Raw genomic sequence first — 20051 nt, forward strand, 5'->3', positions numbered from 1 at the left:
AAAGAGAATGTCTAAAATAATTGTCACTCAAAATATACAAAACTATTAAAACTCAACAATGAAAAAATAACAACTTAACTTTAAAATATTCCAAAGGCATTAATGCCTGTTAGTAGCAAACTGGCACATGAGAAGATAATCACTAACAAATGTCATTGGAAATTGCAAATTAAAATAGGGAGATACCATCACACACTTGTTAGTATGCTTAAATATAACAATAAACACTATTTAGAAATTGTTGAAACAGGAACTGCCATTTTTATTATTTTAGACATTCTCTTTTTAAAAAAATTTCAATGTTTTTTCATTGAATTTTTTGTGACTATCATACAACAGAGCCAAGGAATTTTTTTGAGAAAACATTCGTAAAAACAGATATCATAGTATCATTTCCTGTTGCTGTGAATAAAATACCCTAAAGAAGCAACTTAAGGCAGAAAGAGTTTATTTCCCTTTAATTTCAAGTTAATGGTTTATCACTGCAGAGGAGTCAAGGTGGTGGGAACTTGAAAGAGCTAATCACATTCCAGCCACAATCAGGAGCAAAGAACAATGAATTAATACATACATGCTAGTGCTCAACTTGCTTTCCTCATGCATTTATAGTTCAGAATCCAAACCCAAAGCATGGTGCCACCCACTCACTATTAGACTGTGTCTTTTTATGTTAGTTGATGTAATGAAGAAACTCCGGCACAGATATGCCCAAAGTCCAACCAAATCCAAACAATTTCTCATTGTGGCTCCCTTGTCAGATGATTCTAGATTGTAACAATTAGACAATTAAAACTAATCATCCTAATAGATTATCTACATTTTATAGCAAAACAACGATATTTGAAAAATTATATGACCTACCACTAGCACATATTTAAATGAATTTTATGTGAAAGATTATTTCAAATACTATCCAAAATAAGAACAACAATAATCTGCTGAATTGGGTCTAGAGAGATGGCTGAGCAGTTAAAAGCATTTGCTGCTTTTGCAGAGGACAAGGGTTTAGTTGTAGCACCCACATAACAACTACCAGCCATTCAAACACCAGTTCCAAGGAATCTGATGCCCTCTTCGTGCTTCTGCAGGCATTGCATGCATATGGTGCAACTACAGTCAGCCCAAACACACAAGTATATTTTTTAAATGGTCAAATTATAAAAAACTATTACATACATTGCATATATCACAAACTTCTATAGAGTACATCAACTTTTATATCTAAATTTATTAACCTTCATTGCATTTGCTGTTTATTTCCCAAAGGTTCTTGAACTTCTTAATATGCTTGGTACAAATATTAGCATTTGAATTGATTTTGTTACAAGCTTTGCTTTCTTCTTTATGAACTACTGCCATCCAGTTGAAAGTTATTGAGATCATTAGATATTGCTAGTGCTTAAATAGAAATTGAGTGAATTCAAATGTGGATTATTTCTATAGTAGAGTTCTAACTTTGTGGATGCTTGCATAGGTAGAAATAATTCCTCTAAAATAAGAAAAATTTGAGCATCTGCTAGTATTTTAAAAAACTGCCGGTTCACATGCAAATACTGAAGAGAGACACTTACTGTTTTCCAGATAGAATGAATCAAAGACATTTATGTAAGACCTAAAAGTGTAAAAACTTTAAAATAAAGTTGACGGGGAAATTTCATGACATTGAGTTTAACAGTAGTTTTCTGGATATGGAACCACATGCGTATGAAAAGGAATGAGCTTTTTGACTCTCTCCTTAATGAATGCTTGATGCCTTAGATGTTTGAAGAGATTTTCTGTAACACAAAGGAACTATCAGAAGGAAAGTAGGAAGAAGAGAAGAAATAAAATCAGAGGAAATAATGTATTAAAATCAAAATGTAACTAAAAACACAACTGATTAATCAGTTTACAATTAAACTGATCCTTACAATTTTGTCATTCACATAATATCATAGCCATATATCTATCCACCGATGATATAAATTGCTGATTGGAGTTCTGCCCCTTGCCATCCACCCATGTTGTTCTTTAATTTTTTTCCTCTTGGGTTTTCCTATCTTCTATACACGCAATAGCCAAGAAAGTGATTTGGAAATATTTTCACTGTCTGTTGCTTTCCTTTTCGTTACTTTATGTTGCCTTTTGCAGAACAAGTATCATCATACACTATAAATTTCATCCATTTGCTTACTGCATGCTATATATGTTTCTTTAGGAATTAATTCTGGATAAATCAGGTACTAATAGTGAAAATAATTGAAATCTCTGATTTATTTAAACAAGTCGTGGACTATTTTTTGTAAAGATATTTCATTTAAGTAGATAACAAATATATTAAAATTTTTGGTTTTCTTTTCTCTATGCCAACAGCTGCAGAAATAACCGTGCAGCCAACTGTGGAAGAAGCCTCTGACAACTGCACTCAAGAATGCCTCATCCTGGGCCACTCCGATGCCTGCTGGATGCCAGCTTCTCTGACCCATCCCAGGCCTTCACAGGCACAGACCTCTGCTCTTTGCCACAGCCCACCCCGGACCCAGACATCGGTTCGTCGCCGCAACCCTCCAGTGACCCAAACCATTGCTCTGTGCCACAGCCCCCCAGTCACTCAGGCTATTGCACTCTGCCACAGCCCTCCACCAGTGCAGTCCTCTGCTCTCCACCACAGTCCTCCTTTAGCACAGGCTGCTACGATTTGCCACAGTCCACCACCAGCACAGGCCTCTGCACTCTGCTACAGCCCTCCCGTGGCACAGGCTATGGCTGTCCACCGCAGTCCTCCTCTGCCACAGGCTGCTACACTCCATCGCAGCCAGACCCAACCACCAATGGGTTTGCAGCAAGGATGGGTGCAAGGTGCTGGAGGTGATGGACTACATCCCCTCGATCAGGGAGTACAAAGTAGTACAAGAGTTCAGTTTTACACCAGGTCTGAAAGACTTCATACCAGTGATGATTCAATCAAAGTCATTCCCTTGACCACCTTTACTTCAGGTCAACAGACCAGAGCCTCTAGGGGTGATTCTCCCATTATGGAAGAACATCCCTTGTAAAACTAACATGCATATCTCACATTTTCAGACAGATGTATATACTCGAATATTAAAATTCAATTTTAATGAATATTCCAAATTGTTAGGTTTGTAAATAGCTCTGTAAATAGAAACAGATACCAAGATAAGTCCAGAGCTAGACCCTTAGTAAAAAGATAAAAAAGCAATTAATTTTCTAATTTGGAGTGTGAATTTAAAAAAAAAGAATTTAAAAAATTTGCATCCCTTTGTACAGAAAGGCTTATCATGACAGAATTTAAAAAGTAGTGTCTAATATTTCTGATGTACATAATGAATTCATTTTTATCACCATGTGCAATATTACTGATCTTTTCCATTCTGATTTTTGTGAATGAAGTACATAGCAAATGGAAAACTAGTAAAGATCTGATTCTCCAGGTTTACCATTAATTTAGCTAAAATTTCATTCCGATAAAACTAGATGTTTTAAGTGCTGCGGCATCTTTCTCTGTCTTTGTGTTTTGGTTCCCTTGTCTCCAGTATTTTGTTTTTCACATTTTCACCTTCAAAACTATACAATAGGGAATGTAAACAAATGTTTTACAGGTTTTTCCTCTATCCCTGTTTTTTATGTTTTCTACCTTTATTTTGAGAATATATTGATATAATTTGTATATAGAGTTTTTTTTCGAAAAAGAACATATTTACTGTACAGCTTTAGGTTTAAACCTATTTCTCTACTCTTTAGTAGAGTTCGAGACACTGAAGTGCAATAGCTGTGCCCGTATTAGGCAACTGCTTGCCAGAATGGGCATTTATAAATGTATATTTGTAGTCTAGTGTAAAGTATATCAGAAATAATAGTGTAAAAACTGCCATTTTAAGCCTACACCCCAGAATAAATTTGGTATTTATCTTCTGGAATTTGTATATAAAAAATCATAAAAAAGTAGGATGCATTCAATGCATTGTCAACTTACAGCTTTTACTGTAAAGTACTATATTCTAAAGAAGATCAGGATGATTTAAATATTGACTTGACAGCTCAATTGGCTATTACTGAAAGATGATTGGTAAAATGAACAAATACAATTGTACATAAAACCCCATATTAAATACAGAAGACTAAGGGATTTTTATCATTCTAGCTCAATTTACTGAAGAAAACTACTGAAAACAAGATGAAAGTCAAGAAAGAACTTTTTAAGAGACTTAATTATAAACTACAACAAAAGTATTACAGCACAGAATTTTAAGGAGATGTGCAGAGGGAGAAATAAGGTTCATTCCTGCTTCTTGGGGTGAATGAGAAATACCCCAATAACACACATGAAACAAAACTTAATACACGAAAACTGCATTCTAAGCAAACAATACAGTAGTATCTCTAGGAAACACTAGTTTCCATTTGTTGACTATTCTTTAATTTCTGTTTTTGTCTACTTAACTGATATGTGCACATTTCATAAACTTACAGAAACACCACCAACTTAATTTTCCTCTATATAACAAAAGCAAGAAACTCTCTTGTTTCAGTATCATGCTAAACCAAGAATCAATTGATGTTGGGGTGGGGGGGTTAATATTTCTTGTTGATTAAATTAGATGTAGACGTTGTAATGTGTAACTTGAAGATATGTAATTTATGATTAAACTGTGTGTAAATTTTGTAATATAATCTGTGGTAAATGTATAATTTCATCGGTAATGGTTTTCACTGAATGTTGACAAAGTTTCTCTTCATGTGCCCGGCAGGTTAAGTAGCGTTTCGAGAATATATTGTTTCCTTTGTGAAACTCTTTTGATTGTACATGATTTGGTGCATAGAATAACTTCTTACCTTTTAACACTTAGATTTTAATTTCTGAAATTTCAAATTAGTTAGTACTGTTGTTTTTTTGCTCCTTTGTGTTTGTTAGTGTCTCAAGGGATTTTAATGTACTGGTTTTCCAGGTGCTTATAAACTGAAGAATTTATGATGTTTGAAATTTTACTGAAATCAGATCATGTATATGTGTTAATATTGTTGTTGCTATTGTTGTTGTTAATGCAGATGCTAAAACTGGGGAAGATAAAGAAACCCAGAATGACAAAATCAGTGCTTCCAGTAGATTTTAGAGTGAGTTTTTTTCTCTGAAGAAAAAAAAATGAAGTTATATGAGTGAGAAATTTTTCTTGTTTTAATTCTTTACACATTTTTCCTTTCCACAACTTTAGTATAGTTATCTACATTCACATACACACAGCTCAAAGGAGATAAAAATAGAGGGAGAAATTCTATTAAATACATTGATAATTTAAATGCTTATACTTCTGCTAAAAGAAATATGGATTATAAATTAAACATATATTTGGGAAATTTTTCTGATTGTGAGACTTACTGAATTATCAGGGAGGCTCTTGTATCCTTACGTTTCAAATTTGGGAAGTTTTGATACCTTTCCTAGACTTATAGGAATGAACAAATATGCTTTTGTTGCCCTTTCTAACTCTGGTTTTATGATCAGATTAGATCGAGTTTAGAAAATCAAATGACTGGGCACTCTCTCCTGGATTTGTGCCAGAGAGAAATTGAATGGAAGCCGGCTTGGCACAGCCAAAGAGGCAAGGGGTGTGAGCCCAGTTATTCTCCCCTATGCATTCTCTTTAGAAGCTTCCACTAGGTCTGGCCTTGGAAACCTGTAATTTCCATGGTTTCAGATTTGATGAGATCATTCTCATCTCATTACAAATTCTTACTTTGAATGGATGAACAGAGCTATAGATAGACAAAGCTTGAAGGTGGCTCTTCTGATAGGAACTGCAAATGACTTAGTTTGCCATCAGTCAAAAAATATTTCCCTCAAAAAAATAAAGATTTGGTTTTGTTTGAAATGAGCACTTCAATTCAATGATTTGGTGTGTTGAGAAACTGTTCAGTAAGACTGGCTAGTTTATATTGTGGCCATATTCAGTTAAAAAGTATTAAATTTCAAGGTATAGCTTTAATATAAACTTTTGTAACTATATTCACAACACGCTATATCTCATATGCTAAATCCATACATATTCATTTCTCAAAATTTATCTTCAAGTTTTAACTAATAGTGTGTCAGTTTATGAAAACTAACTTCTACATATGATACCAATGGTGTAAACAATTTACAAAGTACACTTTGTGTAGTCTCACTTTGTAATTTAACATTTTCTTTTTAGTTATGTCAATTTGGTTAGGAAAATAATAGTCAAAAGATGAGTGCTGTTGTGCAGTGGTGACAGTATGAAGAGCTTCTGCCTTCTCAAACTATTTGTCACATGCTTTCATTAAAATGGGCAAACGCAGATGGAACAAATCATAAATTGGGCAGTCTTTAAAATACAATCATGTCACATTAAAAACAGCATTCCTTTCTGAATGAATTCAATGTTATTTTCCCCAAGCATGTTTCGACAGTAGCATTTAAAAACTTATTTTAATAAGGCTGAATGTGCATTTATCTGCTAATAGACATCTATGAAAATCTGTTTTTTGCACTCCTGATTTATATTTTCATAATTTCTTGTTTCGCTTTTATTTTTGGGAAACCGATATTTAGTTACACTTAAATAAATCTTTTCTCACAAACATAGGGCACTATTCTGACAGTTTTCAAGTGGCCCAAATGGCCTGGATAAGATGGGAGCAAAAGAAGCTGACGATATTGGACAGAAACCATTTTATATTATGTGCCATTTACTACACCAGAGAATCATATGCAGAAACCTTAAAATCCACTGTAGCTTTCTTACTCTAACCATCCATGTGTTTTCCATCAATGATTGTTAAAAGTACTGCAAATTTACAACAGTAGTCAATATGAGAGGCTGCTCAGAAAAATGTGTGTGCACAAATGAAAAAAAAAGAAGGCAATTGTTTAGTGATTGTATGTTATACTTTTAGGAATAAATTTGTGAAATTTATGGTGTCCCTGCTTAAAATATTTGAAAATTTATGAAATATGTGTTTATGTTTGTATTTGGGGAAGAATCCTCCTCTGTGATATCATACAGCATCTGAAAGTGAACAGTATCCCAAGTTCCGGCCATGCTTTGGATGTGAGAAGATTGGATACTTTACGGACTAGAATGGCAGTATGTAGTCCAGTGGCAAATGTGTATTAATTGTTCTATTTCAGGATCTGTATTGCATGTTTTCTTATTCATTGATATCGGTATTAATAAAGTAATTAATGAGAAATATTTATGTGTGTGTGTTTTTATTATGTGGGGTTTTTGTGTTTTTTAAAATTCAAAAATCAAAAGTTGGACTGGGACACATGTCTTGGCTTTTTCTGTTTATTCTGATAAATTTGCAAGATTGTTAAGCAATACTGTATTGTTCTAAAACACTTTGGATTTTCCAAATCAAACTTAAGACATAATTATTTATTCTAGATTAGATAGATTGCATTATTTAATATAAAAGCTCACTGTTCTAGTTTGTCTCTTCATTGCTGTGACAAAATACTCTGACCACTACCAACTTGGGGAGGAAAGGGTTTATTCAGTTTACATCTCCTGGGTTACAGTTCATCAGGGAGTCCAAGGTAGGAACAGAGGCAAGAACCTGGAAGCAGGAGCTGGAACACAGGCCATGGAGGAATTCTGCACTTGCTCCCTTGGCCCCTGCTCAGCCTGCTTTCTTATGCAACACAGGCCCATGCATAAGAAAGCAGGCTGAGCTGGGGCCACAGAAGCAAGTCAGTAAGCATGGCCCTCCCATATTATACAACAATGAAGAAGATGCCCCATAGACATGGCCACAGGGCAGTTCAATGGAGTCAGTTCTCCAGTTGAGGCTCCCTCAACCCAGGTGTGTTAAGTTGATACTAAAGCGATCCAGCACACTCACTGAGTACTTCTGTCTACAATCCTAGGTAAACTGTATTAAATTAGTTTTTGGATAATTTTGATAATACGTTTTGAACAAAATGACGACCCTCCTGATTTTACTTTCAGTTTTTCTTAATGCCAAGGTCCCAGTGTAATGAAGCCTACAAAATGGTGCAGTGTGTAGCCCGGTATTTTGTCTGTTATTCTTGTTTTTTTTTCATATTACTAAGACATTCTATTCACTCTTAATAATAACTACCTTGTGAAGAAAGGAAAATAGGATGGATTTTAAATAAAATATATTACCATATGGCACTATTGATTTACTTTTATAAGAGGTATAATATACCTGTAGGATGATTTGCATTATTTCTCATTCTGACTCTATCCATACTGGAAAAAAACCTACAGTTTGTATCAATTAATTTATTCAGCAGACTAAAAGTTTCAAAATATTTTTATTGATTTAAGTTGACTCAAGTATTTCACACAACGTATTTTGATCATATGCATGCCACCTTCTCCTCTCCACCTCTACATTATTTTCCGCTCTTGGCTTCATGTGATCCTTTTTTATTTTTTTCTTACAAGGACTATTGATGGGCTGGAGACATGGCTCAGTGGACCACATGGCAACTAACAACCTTCTGGAACTGCAGATCCAAGGGATCCAATGCCCTCTTCTGGTCTCTGGAAGCATTGCATGACATGGGTGCACTTAACATACATGCAGAAATAACACACACATTAAATAGATAGATAGATAGATAGATAGATAGATAGATAGATAGATAGATAACTTGTTTGAAAAGGACTATTGAAGACTATACTTTCAGTGATCATTTCTATAGTTCATTAGTAGAGAAGTTTCTCTGTGTAGAGTACCAGAAACCACAAGGAGGAGACATAGCATTGTCTACTGAGTGAGAAGCCGGCTCTTGGTGTTGCTTTGCTGCAACTGCCTTTGCCATTGATGATTGTTCTTCTCTCTTTTGGGAGAGTAGAGGGAGAGGATGCAGTCTGAGTGGAAATAATTTCTTGAAAAAAAAAAGGATTATTGAGTCTCATCTGTATTTCCAAAATTCTCTTGGATGTAGGTCTCTCTTTTATAATCTTGTTAACCTATAAGGTGTCGAACCAGGAAAAACTGACTCTCCCTTTCCCAGAACATATTAATTGTCAACATATCCTCAGCTAGTGCAGGGGCTTTCAGTCCATCATCCCATCCATGCTGGGACATTGTCTGGCTTGGATTTTGCCAGGTTTGTGAATGCTGTCATAGGTGCAACAGGTTCGTAAGGGCAAATATTCTGTGGTATCCAAAAAAACATAACTTCCGTGTATTCATCTATCACCCTTGGCTCTCACAATGTACAGGCCTCTCTCCCACAATGATTCCTGGCACTTTGGAGGAAAATTATCATATAGATGCACCATTTATGGTTGAGCACCCCACAGTTTCTTATTCTACATATTGACCAGTTGTAGGTCTCCATGTTACTCATCATATGCTGAATAAGAATCTTCTCTGGTGAGATATGAGAGATACACTAATCTACAGATATAGCAATCAGTCATTATGAGGCAGTTTAACACTACAAATTGAGCAGAATAGTAGCAGCAGGTTCTTCCCTATGACTTGTCACCTGTCTAGACACAGGTTCTTGAACATGATAACAATATCAGATATGGAGGCCATCTTGTTAACCGTGTCTTAAGTCCAAGCAGAAAGTATTTAATTACTCCCATAATATTTGTGCCACCATTGCCCTGCAGATATATTTTGCTAAGCCAGTTGTTACGGTAGCTTACAGGGTTTACAGCTAGGTAAAAGCTGATGACTGCCTTACTGGTGAGAAAATGCCCTACTAGAAATTACTACAGAAAATTTTTTCTAGTATTTTCATAAATGAAAATATTAATGAGTTAGTGCTTTTATTTAAAATATTAAAGTTAACATTGTTATTGTCTGAACAAATCAAACTGATTTACAATATAAATTTCTTATGGTACAATGAACTTTTCTTTGAAACAAAACAAAACAAATGTAAAACAAACCTCATGCAAGCAAATAGGTTCAAAGTTTTATTTTTCTACTTTGGACCACAAACTCCATAGTTAAGCAAAGTATCTGACCACAATAACCACATGAAAACAACTGAATTTTTACTTGTGTGTTAGCTTAATTAATTTAAGATCTGTTCAAATATTTTTAACATTAATGTGAGCAAAAGACATGCCCAATAAATAGAAAAAGATAGTGTTTAATTCTACAATCTAACTTTGGATCCATTAATATTATATTTACCTTATTAACTTACTTGGAAGAGTTTTTATTCACACTCAAAAATGTGACATAATATAGACTTGCCAAATACAAAATACCAATTTCACCTATATTTAATAAGGCATATTTTTTTAGAATTGATACAAGACAACATTGATGAATTATCATCAACTAAAACACAGAGTGTATATGGATTTACTTAATGTCCTTCAAAATTATAAGGTGTAGAAACTCACCCAGCATTGATAATTACACTTAGTTGTCCTTTCTCCTTAGCCTCTTCTAGACAGTGGCACTTTCTAATACTTTACCAATGATGATTATGACTGTTTGGACGAATACTGATCAGGGATGTTCTAGAACAACCTTAATCTGAATGTTTTTCTGAATCTTTTCTCCTGGTTTTCCTGAGGACATGGATTTGGAATAGAGGATTTCAAAGGTAAAATATAATACCTTTCTTGTATCATTGTCATATCAACAGTGCATAATGGCATTTTTAACTCTCTGTAGGTTAGTACCTTACATTATTTCACATTAAATTTTAGGTTTAATGCTTCAGCCCTGGAGCAGAAATACACAACTGCTCCAAACATTTGGTGCACTTGGGTCAAGACATCTCAACAACAGGCACTTCATGAATTTGTAGTCTCTGGGAAAATTTAAGAAATACATCTTCTTTGTAGTCCTGCTAATCATACAGATGGCCACCTTAATATTTCATTTTAATCTGTAAGTATGTAATAAAGGTATTGATATTCAATTATTTATAAAAATAATAAATGTGTTCCATTTCTAATATTTTCTTATTAGTAAATGAGTAATATTCCACTAATGAAAAAACTTGTTTGATTCTGATATGTCTCACTTGTTTTAGAATTATGCAGAAATGATTGAAGTTTATTACATTAATACATTGTTGATTTGAAGTTCAAGTTTAACCATTAAAATCTATTTTTTTAGGTATTGTCAATAAGCAACAACTGTTGAAATTGCAATTACATAGAGAAAACTGTTGGTCCATTCCTGAAATAAGTTTTCATCTGTAATAATTGAAAGTTCACACTATACATTTGATAATTATAAAATTCACTATCGGGGCTGGTGAGATGGTTCAGGGGGTAAAGCCCTTGCTACATAATCATGAAAATTGGCATTCATATCCATAGTACCCTTATAAATACTGGAGTGATGGGGCTGGAGAAATGGCTCACTTGTTAAGAGTACTGGTCGCTCTTACAGAAGACCTGTGTTGGAATCCCAGCACCCACATTGTGGCTAACAACCATTGACAACTCCAGTTCATGGGGATCTGACTCCCTCTTCTGTCCTCTGTGGGCACTGCACAATATAGATGCACTTAAATGGAGGCAAGGCATAAGACTGATACATATAAAATAAAAATTTAAAATTTTTAAAAAATAATTTAATTTTTAAAAAGGAACTGGAGTGATGACTCAATGGTTAAGAGCACTGACTGCTGGTGCAGAAGACTCAGGTTCAGTTCCCAGCACCTATATGGTGGCTAACAGCCATCCTAACTAGTTCCAGGGGATTCAATGCCCTCTTCTGACCTCAGAAGGCATTGTATGACACAGATGCATTTACATGCATGCAGGCAATACACTCATACACATAAAATAAAATAAAAATTAAACAATGAAAAAGAAATGCCAGAGGGATGAAGCAGCCCTCTAGTAATCCCAATCTTCAAGATAGAGATAGAGGTCTGAGAAGCAAGTTGGCTAGCTAAAACCACCTCAGTCAGCAAGCTCTGGGTTCATTAGAGAGCCTGGTCAGTATGTGGAGTGAAGAGTGATCAGGGAAGACAACTGACTTCAACATCTGCTGTTTACATGCAGAAACGTGCAGAGAAACCAACACACACTCTTGTACCCACACACATGAGGACATGTGTGAGTCTCTCCCTTCCCTCGTGGATCGTTGACTACCGATGCACGAAGACAAAGGGAGTAGAGGTGGTGGGCATGGTCAGAATGGCTGTAAGCATGATGGAAAAAGCCTTCCGGGAGTCAGCTTCAGTGAGACAGCTCATTTATTCAGCAGAGGTCAGGGGAAAATATAGGGTGAAGACAGCAGCCAAAGTTTTACCTGATAGGTGTTCATAGTATGCTTTATTTGAATGTGGTAGAAGGACCCTATTATGTAGGAAGGGAAGGGGGGATGGGATGGCTGTAGTGCAATGCCTGATTATCATACAAGAAAACCATACGGGCAGCTGTTGCAGGCAACTATGCCAAAGATCATGTTCCAAATAAGGTCAGGCATCTGTGCTTGGAGCCACTTTCCAAATAAAGTCAGACAGAAGGTAGGGAGTCCCTGCTGAGAAAGGGAGTCCTCCATTCTGGACATGGTAGACTGTGACCTTCACGGAAGGGTCCCCCAACACCACATACATGGACACTCAAAAAAATTCACTATCAAACAATTAACATGAGAAAGGAATCTTGACTTTTCATGAACTGAAACATAAAGTGTGTCTTTTAAGTTAGAATGCTTCTATAAGAATGGTTCATGGATACAGAGTAAATTATACTGTAAGAGTCCAAAATAAAGATTTTACTGTTGCATTCTTTGAATCAAAAAATCAATTGCAGTAGAAGGTGTGACTAAATTTTAGTTACAAAAATGATAATACATATCACTGCAAATGTATATTTTCCTATGAAATCATTGATATTAAACACAATGAATCTAACAACCTGTCATAAGGTGTTCCTTTTGCACTACCACACACTGTTCTCCTGAAGATTACAATCCATTTAAATGCTTAAAAGAGCTTATTCAAATGGAAAAACACTTAGCTTCCTCAGCAATGTGTCCCATACGATGTGAAAATGTTATACATAGAACTATTTTCTTCTCAGGAACATTTCTGAAAAGTATCCTTCAATTGTAAAGAGGAAGGATACAAAATAATTATATTGTGCTATACTATGTGTCTTGAATGTCATCCAAAGTTCAGTGTATACAAACATGGTTCCTAAGACAGTACTATTGGGAAGTGTGGAAATTTTGATTGATGTTGCCTAGTCAGAGATCTTTTGATCATTGGCTCCTTACTCCCAACAAAGAATGTGAACATTAAGGACCTGGCACATTGTATGAGAGGTTTGCTCTGCCAAATATTCTCATCATTATGTACTACTATTGCACAGGGTTAAAATAATTGATTCAGTCATGAAATAAAATATCTAAAACTGTAAACAAAATTACAACTTTTCTTTGTATAAGTTAACTTTCTTAGACACTTTGTTATAGCGATGTTAAACTAACACACATCGGCTACCGCCCAAGAGAAGCAAACATCCTATCATCCTTACATTTATCTATTTATGCTACTGAACACATAACATAAATCTAAGGAACAGATTTTATTTAGAAAATCTTATCTTTCAGATTTAAAATTTCACAGTAGCACTCATAATACAATCAACTCCAATCTATTGGAATTGCTAGGTAGTGTCCTAATTTGATTTCTATTGTTGAAAAATAGAACTTGTTAAAAGAAAGAATTACATTGTTTTACGCCTACAGACGGAGAGTCAATAATGGCTACAAAGGCATGGCTTGGTGGCAGGAGGAGGAAGCTGGCTGATCACATCTTTACCCACACACAGAAAGCAGAGAGATGAGAGAGAGAGAGAGAGAGAGAGAGAGAGAGAGAGAGAGAGAGAGAGAGAGAAGTATAGTGAGGTCATAAACACTCAAACCCTGGGCTGTAGTGACATACTTCTTCCAACAATATAGTGTCCTTTAGAGGTTGCATAGCCTCTAAATCAATGTAACTGGTAGAAACCAAGTATTCAAACACAAAACATATGGGGGATATTTCTTATTCAAATCATCATATTTCTCTTCCAGGTACCTATAGGTTCATGGTCATCTCATGATGAGAAATCAATTTAGTTCAACTTCAGAAGTCTCCATAGTTTTAATATTGTTAACACAGTTCAAAAGTTCAAAGTCTTTTCTGAGACTCAAGGCATTATCTTAACAGTAACTTGTAGCAGGGGGCCTCCAAAGATGGCGTGGACCCAGAGCCCTGGGATTCAGCAAGAATTCACTTCACTTTTGGTCTGCAAATAGCCCGCCAAAAGAAGCCCACACCTCTGTACCCTGCTCGTGAGCCCAGTGACTGCTGACAGACTGCATGGCATGGACCAATCAGAATACGATACGCTGACTAAAGGGTCTTGGGGGTGGAGAAAAGGGAAATATTAGGTGGGCCTCCTCCTGCATTAGATGAGTCTGCAGCACCTCACCTAGTGCTTGCTTCTACCTGACTCCCAGGGTCTGTGTCATGACCCTGCACCTCTTACCCCCCCCCCAATCAGCAGGGGATCCGATCCAGGTTAGGGTCTTCACAGCTGGCCTGAGGAGAACCTGCAACACCTGGCACCTGAACAGGGACTCCTGACCATGGTGTTGGCGACACCCAGAACCTCGGTTCATTTGGTAAGTAGGCCCCTGGTCTTGTCTGTTTCTTCAGCTGCTCAAGGGTAAGCAAGTAGCCCCCTCCTCTGTCCCCTCCACCCTGTCTGTTGTCTTTATTGTTGGACTAGTTTGTTAGATCAGGGAGGCACACTCCATCAAGTGGTCCTGAAGCCCACGTTGGCACCCCCCCCTCTCGGCTCGTCCTGGTGAGTTCACATAAGGGCTGATTCACCCCGAACTCAGAGCCCAGGCTTCAGGTCACCCTGTTGCCTGTCCCGGAGACACCGTGTGATCATACAGCTGGAGGTGTCATGGCCTCCAGAAGTCTCTCACTGAGCACAAGACATTTGGATCTGATATACCTTTACATGTTGGAGCAGTTTACATCCTAGTGGCTCACAGTGCTTCTTTGCTTCCTTTGTGCCCTCTTCGTAATCACCCTCATCTTCTACTTTTGGGGCAAATTCCCCTTCATGAGATCCTCCTGCAATGGGCAATTTACCACCACAATTCAGGAAACCACAAATGGCAGCATTCGAGGTGCCCCTTAAAACCAGAGGGTTAAAAGTAAAACCAAAAGATATCGAACACTTTTGGGATGAAGCCACTAATTTAGCTCTGTGGTTCTCCCCTGAAAACATGTGGGACTCTGACACGTGGATGTGGGTCCTCTTCCTGGCCGGAAAAAGGGAGGTCGGGTCAAGGATCACTCCCCCCACATCATTCATATCAATCCTCCTAGCCATCATTGCTAGCCTTAAGTCCTCCTCTCATGAGGAAGTCATCTTGGCCCACAACAAACACTGCTGGGAGCAATCTAGTGTAGATCTAGCTACTATCTCGACCCTGGACCCCCGGACCCCCCGGACTCACCAGACCCGGAGGTGGATGCCGCTTCTGCGCCCACTTCCAATAAGGAAGGAGGTCCTTCGCCTACAATTCACGATACTCTCCTAGAACTACCATTCCCCAAAACTCCCCCACCCCACTACCCGTGGAAGGAGTTACTCTCCCCCCCTCCCCAGTAACCATCCCACCTCTTCCCCTACTACCGTGCCCCTCCCTCCTAGGCCGCCCTCCTTAAAGCCTCACCTGCCTTTGTCTGCATTTCTGGTTAACGTTGGCCCAATGCAGCACAGTGTCCATAGCTGCCCACCCCACTTGCTGACCTTGTTCTTATCCACAAGGCAGCTGAGCAATTGGGCCCTGACTTCCCATATTTTGAACAGGTTCTTTGCCAGTGGTCCTTACAGTTACAAACCCACTATGATTGGTATAGCTTACTAAAGACAGTCTTAGAACCCTCAGTCTTTCTAAACTGGCATGCAGCCTATGATGATCAGGCTGAAAGCCAGGCATGCCTAAATCTCCAATATGGCCTCAACATTATGTTGGACTTGCTCACGGGATGTAGACAATATACTGACCCAATATCCCAGTCTACTATTGGCCTCCATGCCTATTTTCAACAAGTTTCTGACTTGGCCTTTAAGGCCCTTAAATATTGCTCTACCCATGAACCATAAGTCTTTTTCCATAATTTGATTCAACAGTCAGGGGTCCTTCACAGACTTCCTTACCTGTGTCACCGAGGCAGTAGAGTGGAGGGTGGAGTCTGGACCCACCACCGCAATGATAACATTCACAAATTGGTACTCACTACTAGAGACTTGGACCCTAGGGTGGACCCTATTGAGGCTTTGACTGCCTCCTTGACGACTCTTTTGTCTCAAGGAAAACCCACCCACTTTGTTGTGAAGGCTGCTGGAACTGTGGGGGGCTTGAACACTATCGTAGTCACTGCCCAAGAGGTACAGTCCGCTCCAAGACTCGCTGCCCCAAGTGCAAAAGAGGGCTCCATTGGGCTAAAGACTGTAGGTCACAGCCTCAACCAGACTCGGCTCCTTTAAACTCCACCTGGGGTGCCCCTCAGCCCCACCCACAAGAGGGGAAATGAGACAGATATTATGGATTCTCCCAATCCTCAACCACTCCCCACTAATGACCCTGTTCCTAGATGGAACTGCCATGAAGGGCCTAGTACAGACAGGGGTTGATGTCACCATTATATCAGAAACTGAATCCCTTAAGTTCCCTCATTGGAAATACAGGCCAGGCCCTATAAACTGGCTCAAACAATTTATACCAGTCCCTAACTTGGAATTCTGGGCCTTGTCCTCCCTGCTGGAAGCCATAATTCACCAACTTTAAGGATCCCTCTCACCCGGTCAGCTAAGGATCTTCTTAATAAGATAGATCATATATTCTGGTCTGCGTCACTCCAATGTCATGACCCAGCAGAGCCATTACTGGCCTTGATCCTCTGGACTAAAAATGGTGTCTTGGGGGCGCTATGGCAGCAAGTCCCCATTGGGGGAGCTTCTGGCCTTAAAAATCTTCCAAGTCTGCCAGGCTGAACTGTTCAATATATTCTCTGACAGCCAGTATGCTTTTCAGGCCCTCAGACAAGGATCCAATCACTAGAATGATGAGAGCTCTCCAGATTATCTTAGATAACAGACAATGGCCCTGGCACATCTCCCACATAAGATCACACACCAAGCTCCCTGGGATCTTGGCAATGGAAAATGACAAAGTAGATAAAGTTATGTCTGTGGTCCAGCGTGATGTGGCTGCGCCCTGTTTATGTTTCCATGAGCGTTTGTTCAGAGTTTGTTGTTCCAAATTTGTTTCTGTTTGCTTCCTTACATGTGCTAATAAAAAAGATAAAAAATGTCATTTTGAGAAGCTAATTCTGGAGGGAAATTGGTCCTTTCTCTTCAGACTTAAGCTAGTTATTCTCAAAAGTGTTCTCAAAAATTTTCCAGGTTCAGGTCAACCCCCTGACACTGTGAAAGGATGTGAGAACAAACACCCTACGTATTGGATACTTTGGCATGTAGGATTGATCTACCAAAAGAATTCACCTCTATTATCAGTTTTCTGGGTTGATAACTTAGGCTGGTAACCAGGTTGTTAACCAACTGGGTCGACTTGGTGAGAGGAGGTTGATCAGGGAGAACAAAACAGTAATGGATGGCTGTTACTGAAAACTGGTTCCAGGGTCCGTCCGCGCTGTGTGGTTTTGGGATGCGAATTCCTGCCGATCATGTCGACATTCCATTATAAACATCACATGTACATGGTCCTTTAAATTTATCAATTAGGTCTATTGGTACCAATTATTAAATTTACAATTACCTCTTTGAAGGTGCCCTGGTGAGCTATGTGTTGCCAAAGGCTACCATGGCATGAATTGCCTTGTGAGGCCGTGGGCTGTTACATTAAATAATGTTGTTGTCTTGGATAAGAGCTGGCGATGTATTTCTGTTTCAGTGTCCTGATATGACAGGTCGATGGGCATTCTCTGGTATGGACGGCCAGAGCATGAAAATGGTAATGTCTGTTTCTTTTTCGATGCCCTGGTGTGGCAGACCTTTCAACACCCTGGTGTGGCAGACTGGCAGTTGTTAATACCTTTCTACATCTTTTGGATCCATTAATATTAAATATAAAAGTCCTTGTTAAAAAATAAATCAAACATTCTAATGACATCAAAAAAAATTGTGTGCACTTTTAAAATTTGCTACTAGTTATTATATAGATGATAAGAGTTGTTAAAAATGAGATGTTAATAATTTTAAATTACTCAGATCTACTGATAGCAGTTAAAATTTTTCTTTAGTTTGTTTGCTTCATTTCATTTGTTAAGATTTAATTTTCTTGTTTTTTGTGTGTTAGTGTGTCTTGTAAGTTGTAAAAATTTGGATCTATCAATTTTAAAGACGTCAACTATATTGTGCGCACTTCTAAATCCACTTCTAAAATTCAAAATTTTGATTAAACATACTGGTACCAATAGCTCAAATTAAAAATTATTATAATTAAGTACTAAATTATGTATATGATGTATATTTTTTTAACAGATTGATTAAAAAATTTCTTTTAGTTTTGACAGATCTTGAAGTGTGCTTTCACATACTTCTTGAAAGTTTCAAGGAGAAGAAATCATATAACAGATCATGGAATTTAGAAGCCTTTATTAGAAATATTAAAGTTGTATTCTACTATTAAATATTAAAGTTGTATTCTACTATTAACCTTTATTTTAACTTTCATCCTTATTTAAAATTCTATAAGATTTTAGACTTTTGTTTCTTAGTCAAATTTTGCTTCTTATTAACTTTTACTTTCAGGTTAACATTTTCTTCCATAAGGGAATAGGTATGGGGCAAGGCAATAGCCGTCTGCTTTTTGTACATATGCTTGAAAGTATGCTCAAGGTAAGAGGTGCTAACGTGAGCTCACAAGAATTAACCAACTTTATAGATTTTATTGAACAGGTTTTTCCTTGGTTTCCTGAACTACCTTAAATGTAGAGATTCCTCTACTAGAACAAGCCAGAGCCTTACACCAACAATTTCACCTTTGTCCTAGCAGTCTGCACCGCCTTCTACCAGACTTACCCATCTCTCAATGCAAACGTCTGAGCAGATCTTGTATTACATGTGCACCCCTTGCTCACTTAGGCCCCTTCAGTTGATATGGAGTTAACCTGTGTGGTCTCCTACCCAATGCCCTCTGACAAATGGATGTATCGTCACTTACTTACTCCTGACAGGCATAATTATTCTTCTCTTTCTACTTCTTAAATGCCTTGTTCTTCAATCCCGTAGTCAGAAAAAATTCAATCACTCAGTGTATCAGGCCCTCAGAGCAATACATGAAGATGATTTCAACCCACCCTATGCAGCCCGACAGACTTGGCTTGCACAAATGTAGGAGGCCCCCTACAGATAATTCCCCACCTCGACTGATCCCCTGGGATGATACCCCTTGGAGGGCTGGGAGCCAATGACAGGTAAGATCCTGTTGGGCTGAATCAACCTAAGCCAGGACATGGATGTGTAAGCCCATGCTCCATTGATGGGTAAGGTTCATGCCCGAATAGGACAACCTAAGACAGGCACAGTCCATGATCCTGGGGTCATCCCAAGGTGGAGCTGCCTGCAAGCTCTAGCTGGACAATCATTTTTAAGGAAAAAGGGTGGAAATGTAGCAAGAGGCCTCCAAAGATGGCGTGGACCCAGAGCCCTGGGATTCAACAAAAATTCACTTCACTTCTTGGTCTGCAAATAGCCTACCAAAAGGAGCCCACACCTCCTTACCCTGCTTGCAAGCCCAGTGACTGCTGACAGACGGTGTGGCACAGACCAATCAGAATATGATACGTTGACTAAAGGGACTTGGGGGTGGAGAAAAGGGAAATAAAAGGAGTGCCTCCTCCTGCATTAAATGAGTCTGCAGCACCTTGCCTAGTGCTTGATTCTACCCAACTCCCGGGGTCTGTGTGTCGTGACCCCACGCCTCTTACCCCCCTCCCCAATCAGCAGGGGACCCGATCCAGGTTAGGGTCTTCACAGCTGGCCTGAGGAGAATCCGCAACAATAACTAACTTA

General features: G+C 38.1%; 1 protein-coding gene and 1 non-coding gene across 2 annotated transcripts in view; both read left to right on the forward strand.

The window, feature by feature from the left end:
* Nucleotides 1-3195, forward strand: part of Pcdh11x (protocadherin 11 X-linked) — a 771559-nt gene extending 768364 nt beyond the window's left edge. The window contains exon 7 of the mRNA XM_008852463.2: nucleotides 2353-3195. Within this exon, the coding sequence (XP_008850685.1) occupies nucleotides 2353-3035 (683 nt within the window). The 3' untranslated portion in view covers nucleotides 3036-3195. The remainder of the gene's footprint in view (nucleotides 1-2352) is intronic.
* A 5472-nt stretch (nucleotides 3196-8667) lies between these two features.
* LOC115067594 lies at nucleotides 8668-8876 on the forward strand. Its single transcript, XR_003846980.1, has one exon. It is a non-coding gene; the product is annotated as a small nucleolar RNA U3 (small nucleolar RNA).
* The last annotated feature ends 11175 nt before the right edge of the window (nucleotides 8877-20051 follow it).

Source organism: Nannospalax galili, unplaced genomic scaffold (assembly GCF_000622305.1).
Source record: "Nannospalax galili isolate Female #2095 unplaced genomic scaffold, S.galili_v1.0 scaffold586, whole genome shotgun sequence".
NCBI lineage: Eukaryota > Metazoa > Chordata > Mammalia > Rodentia > Spalacidae > Nannospalax > Nannospalax galili.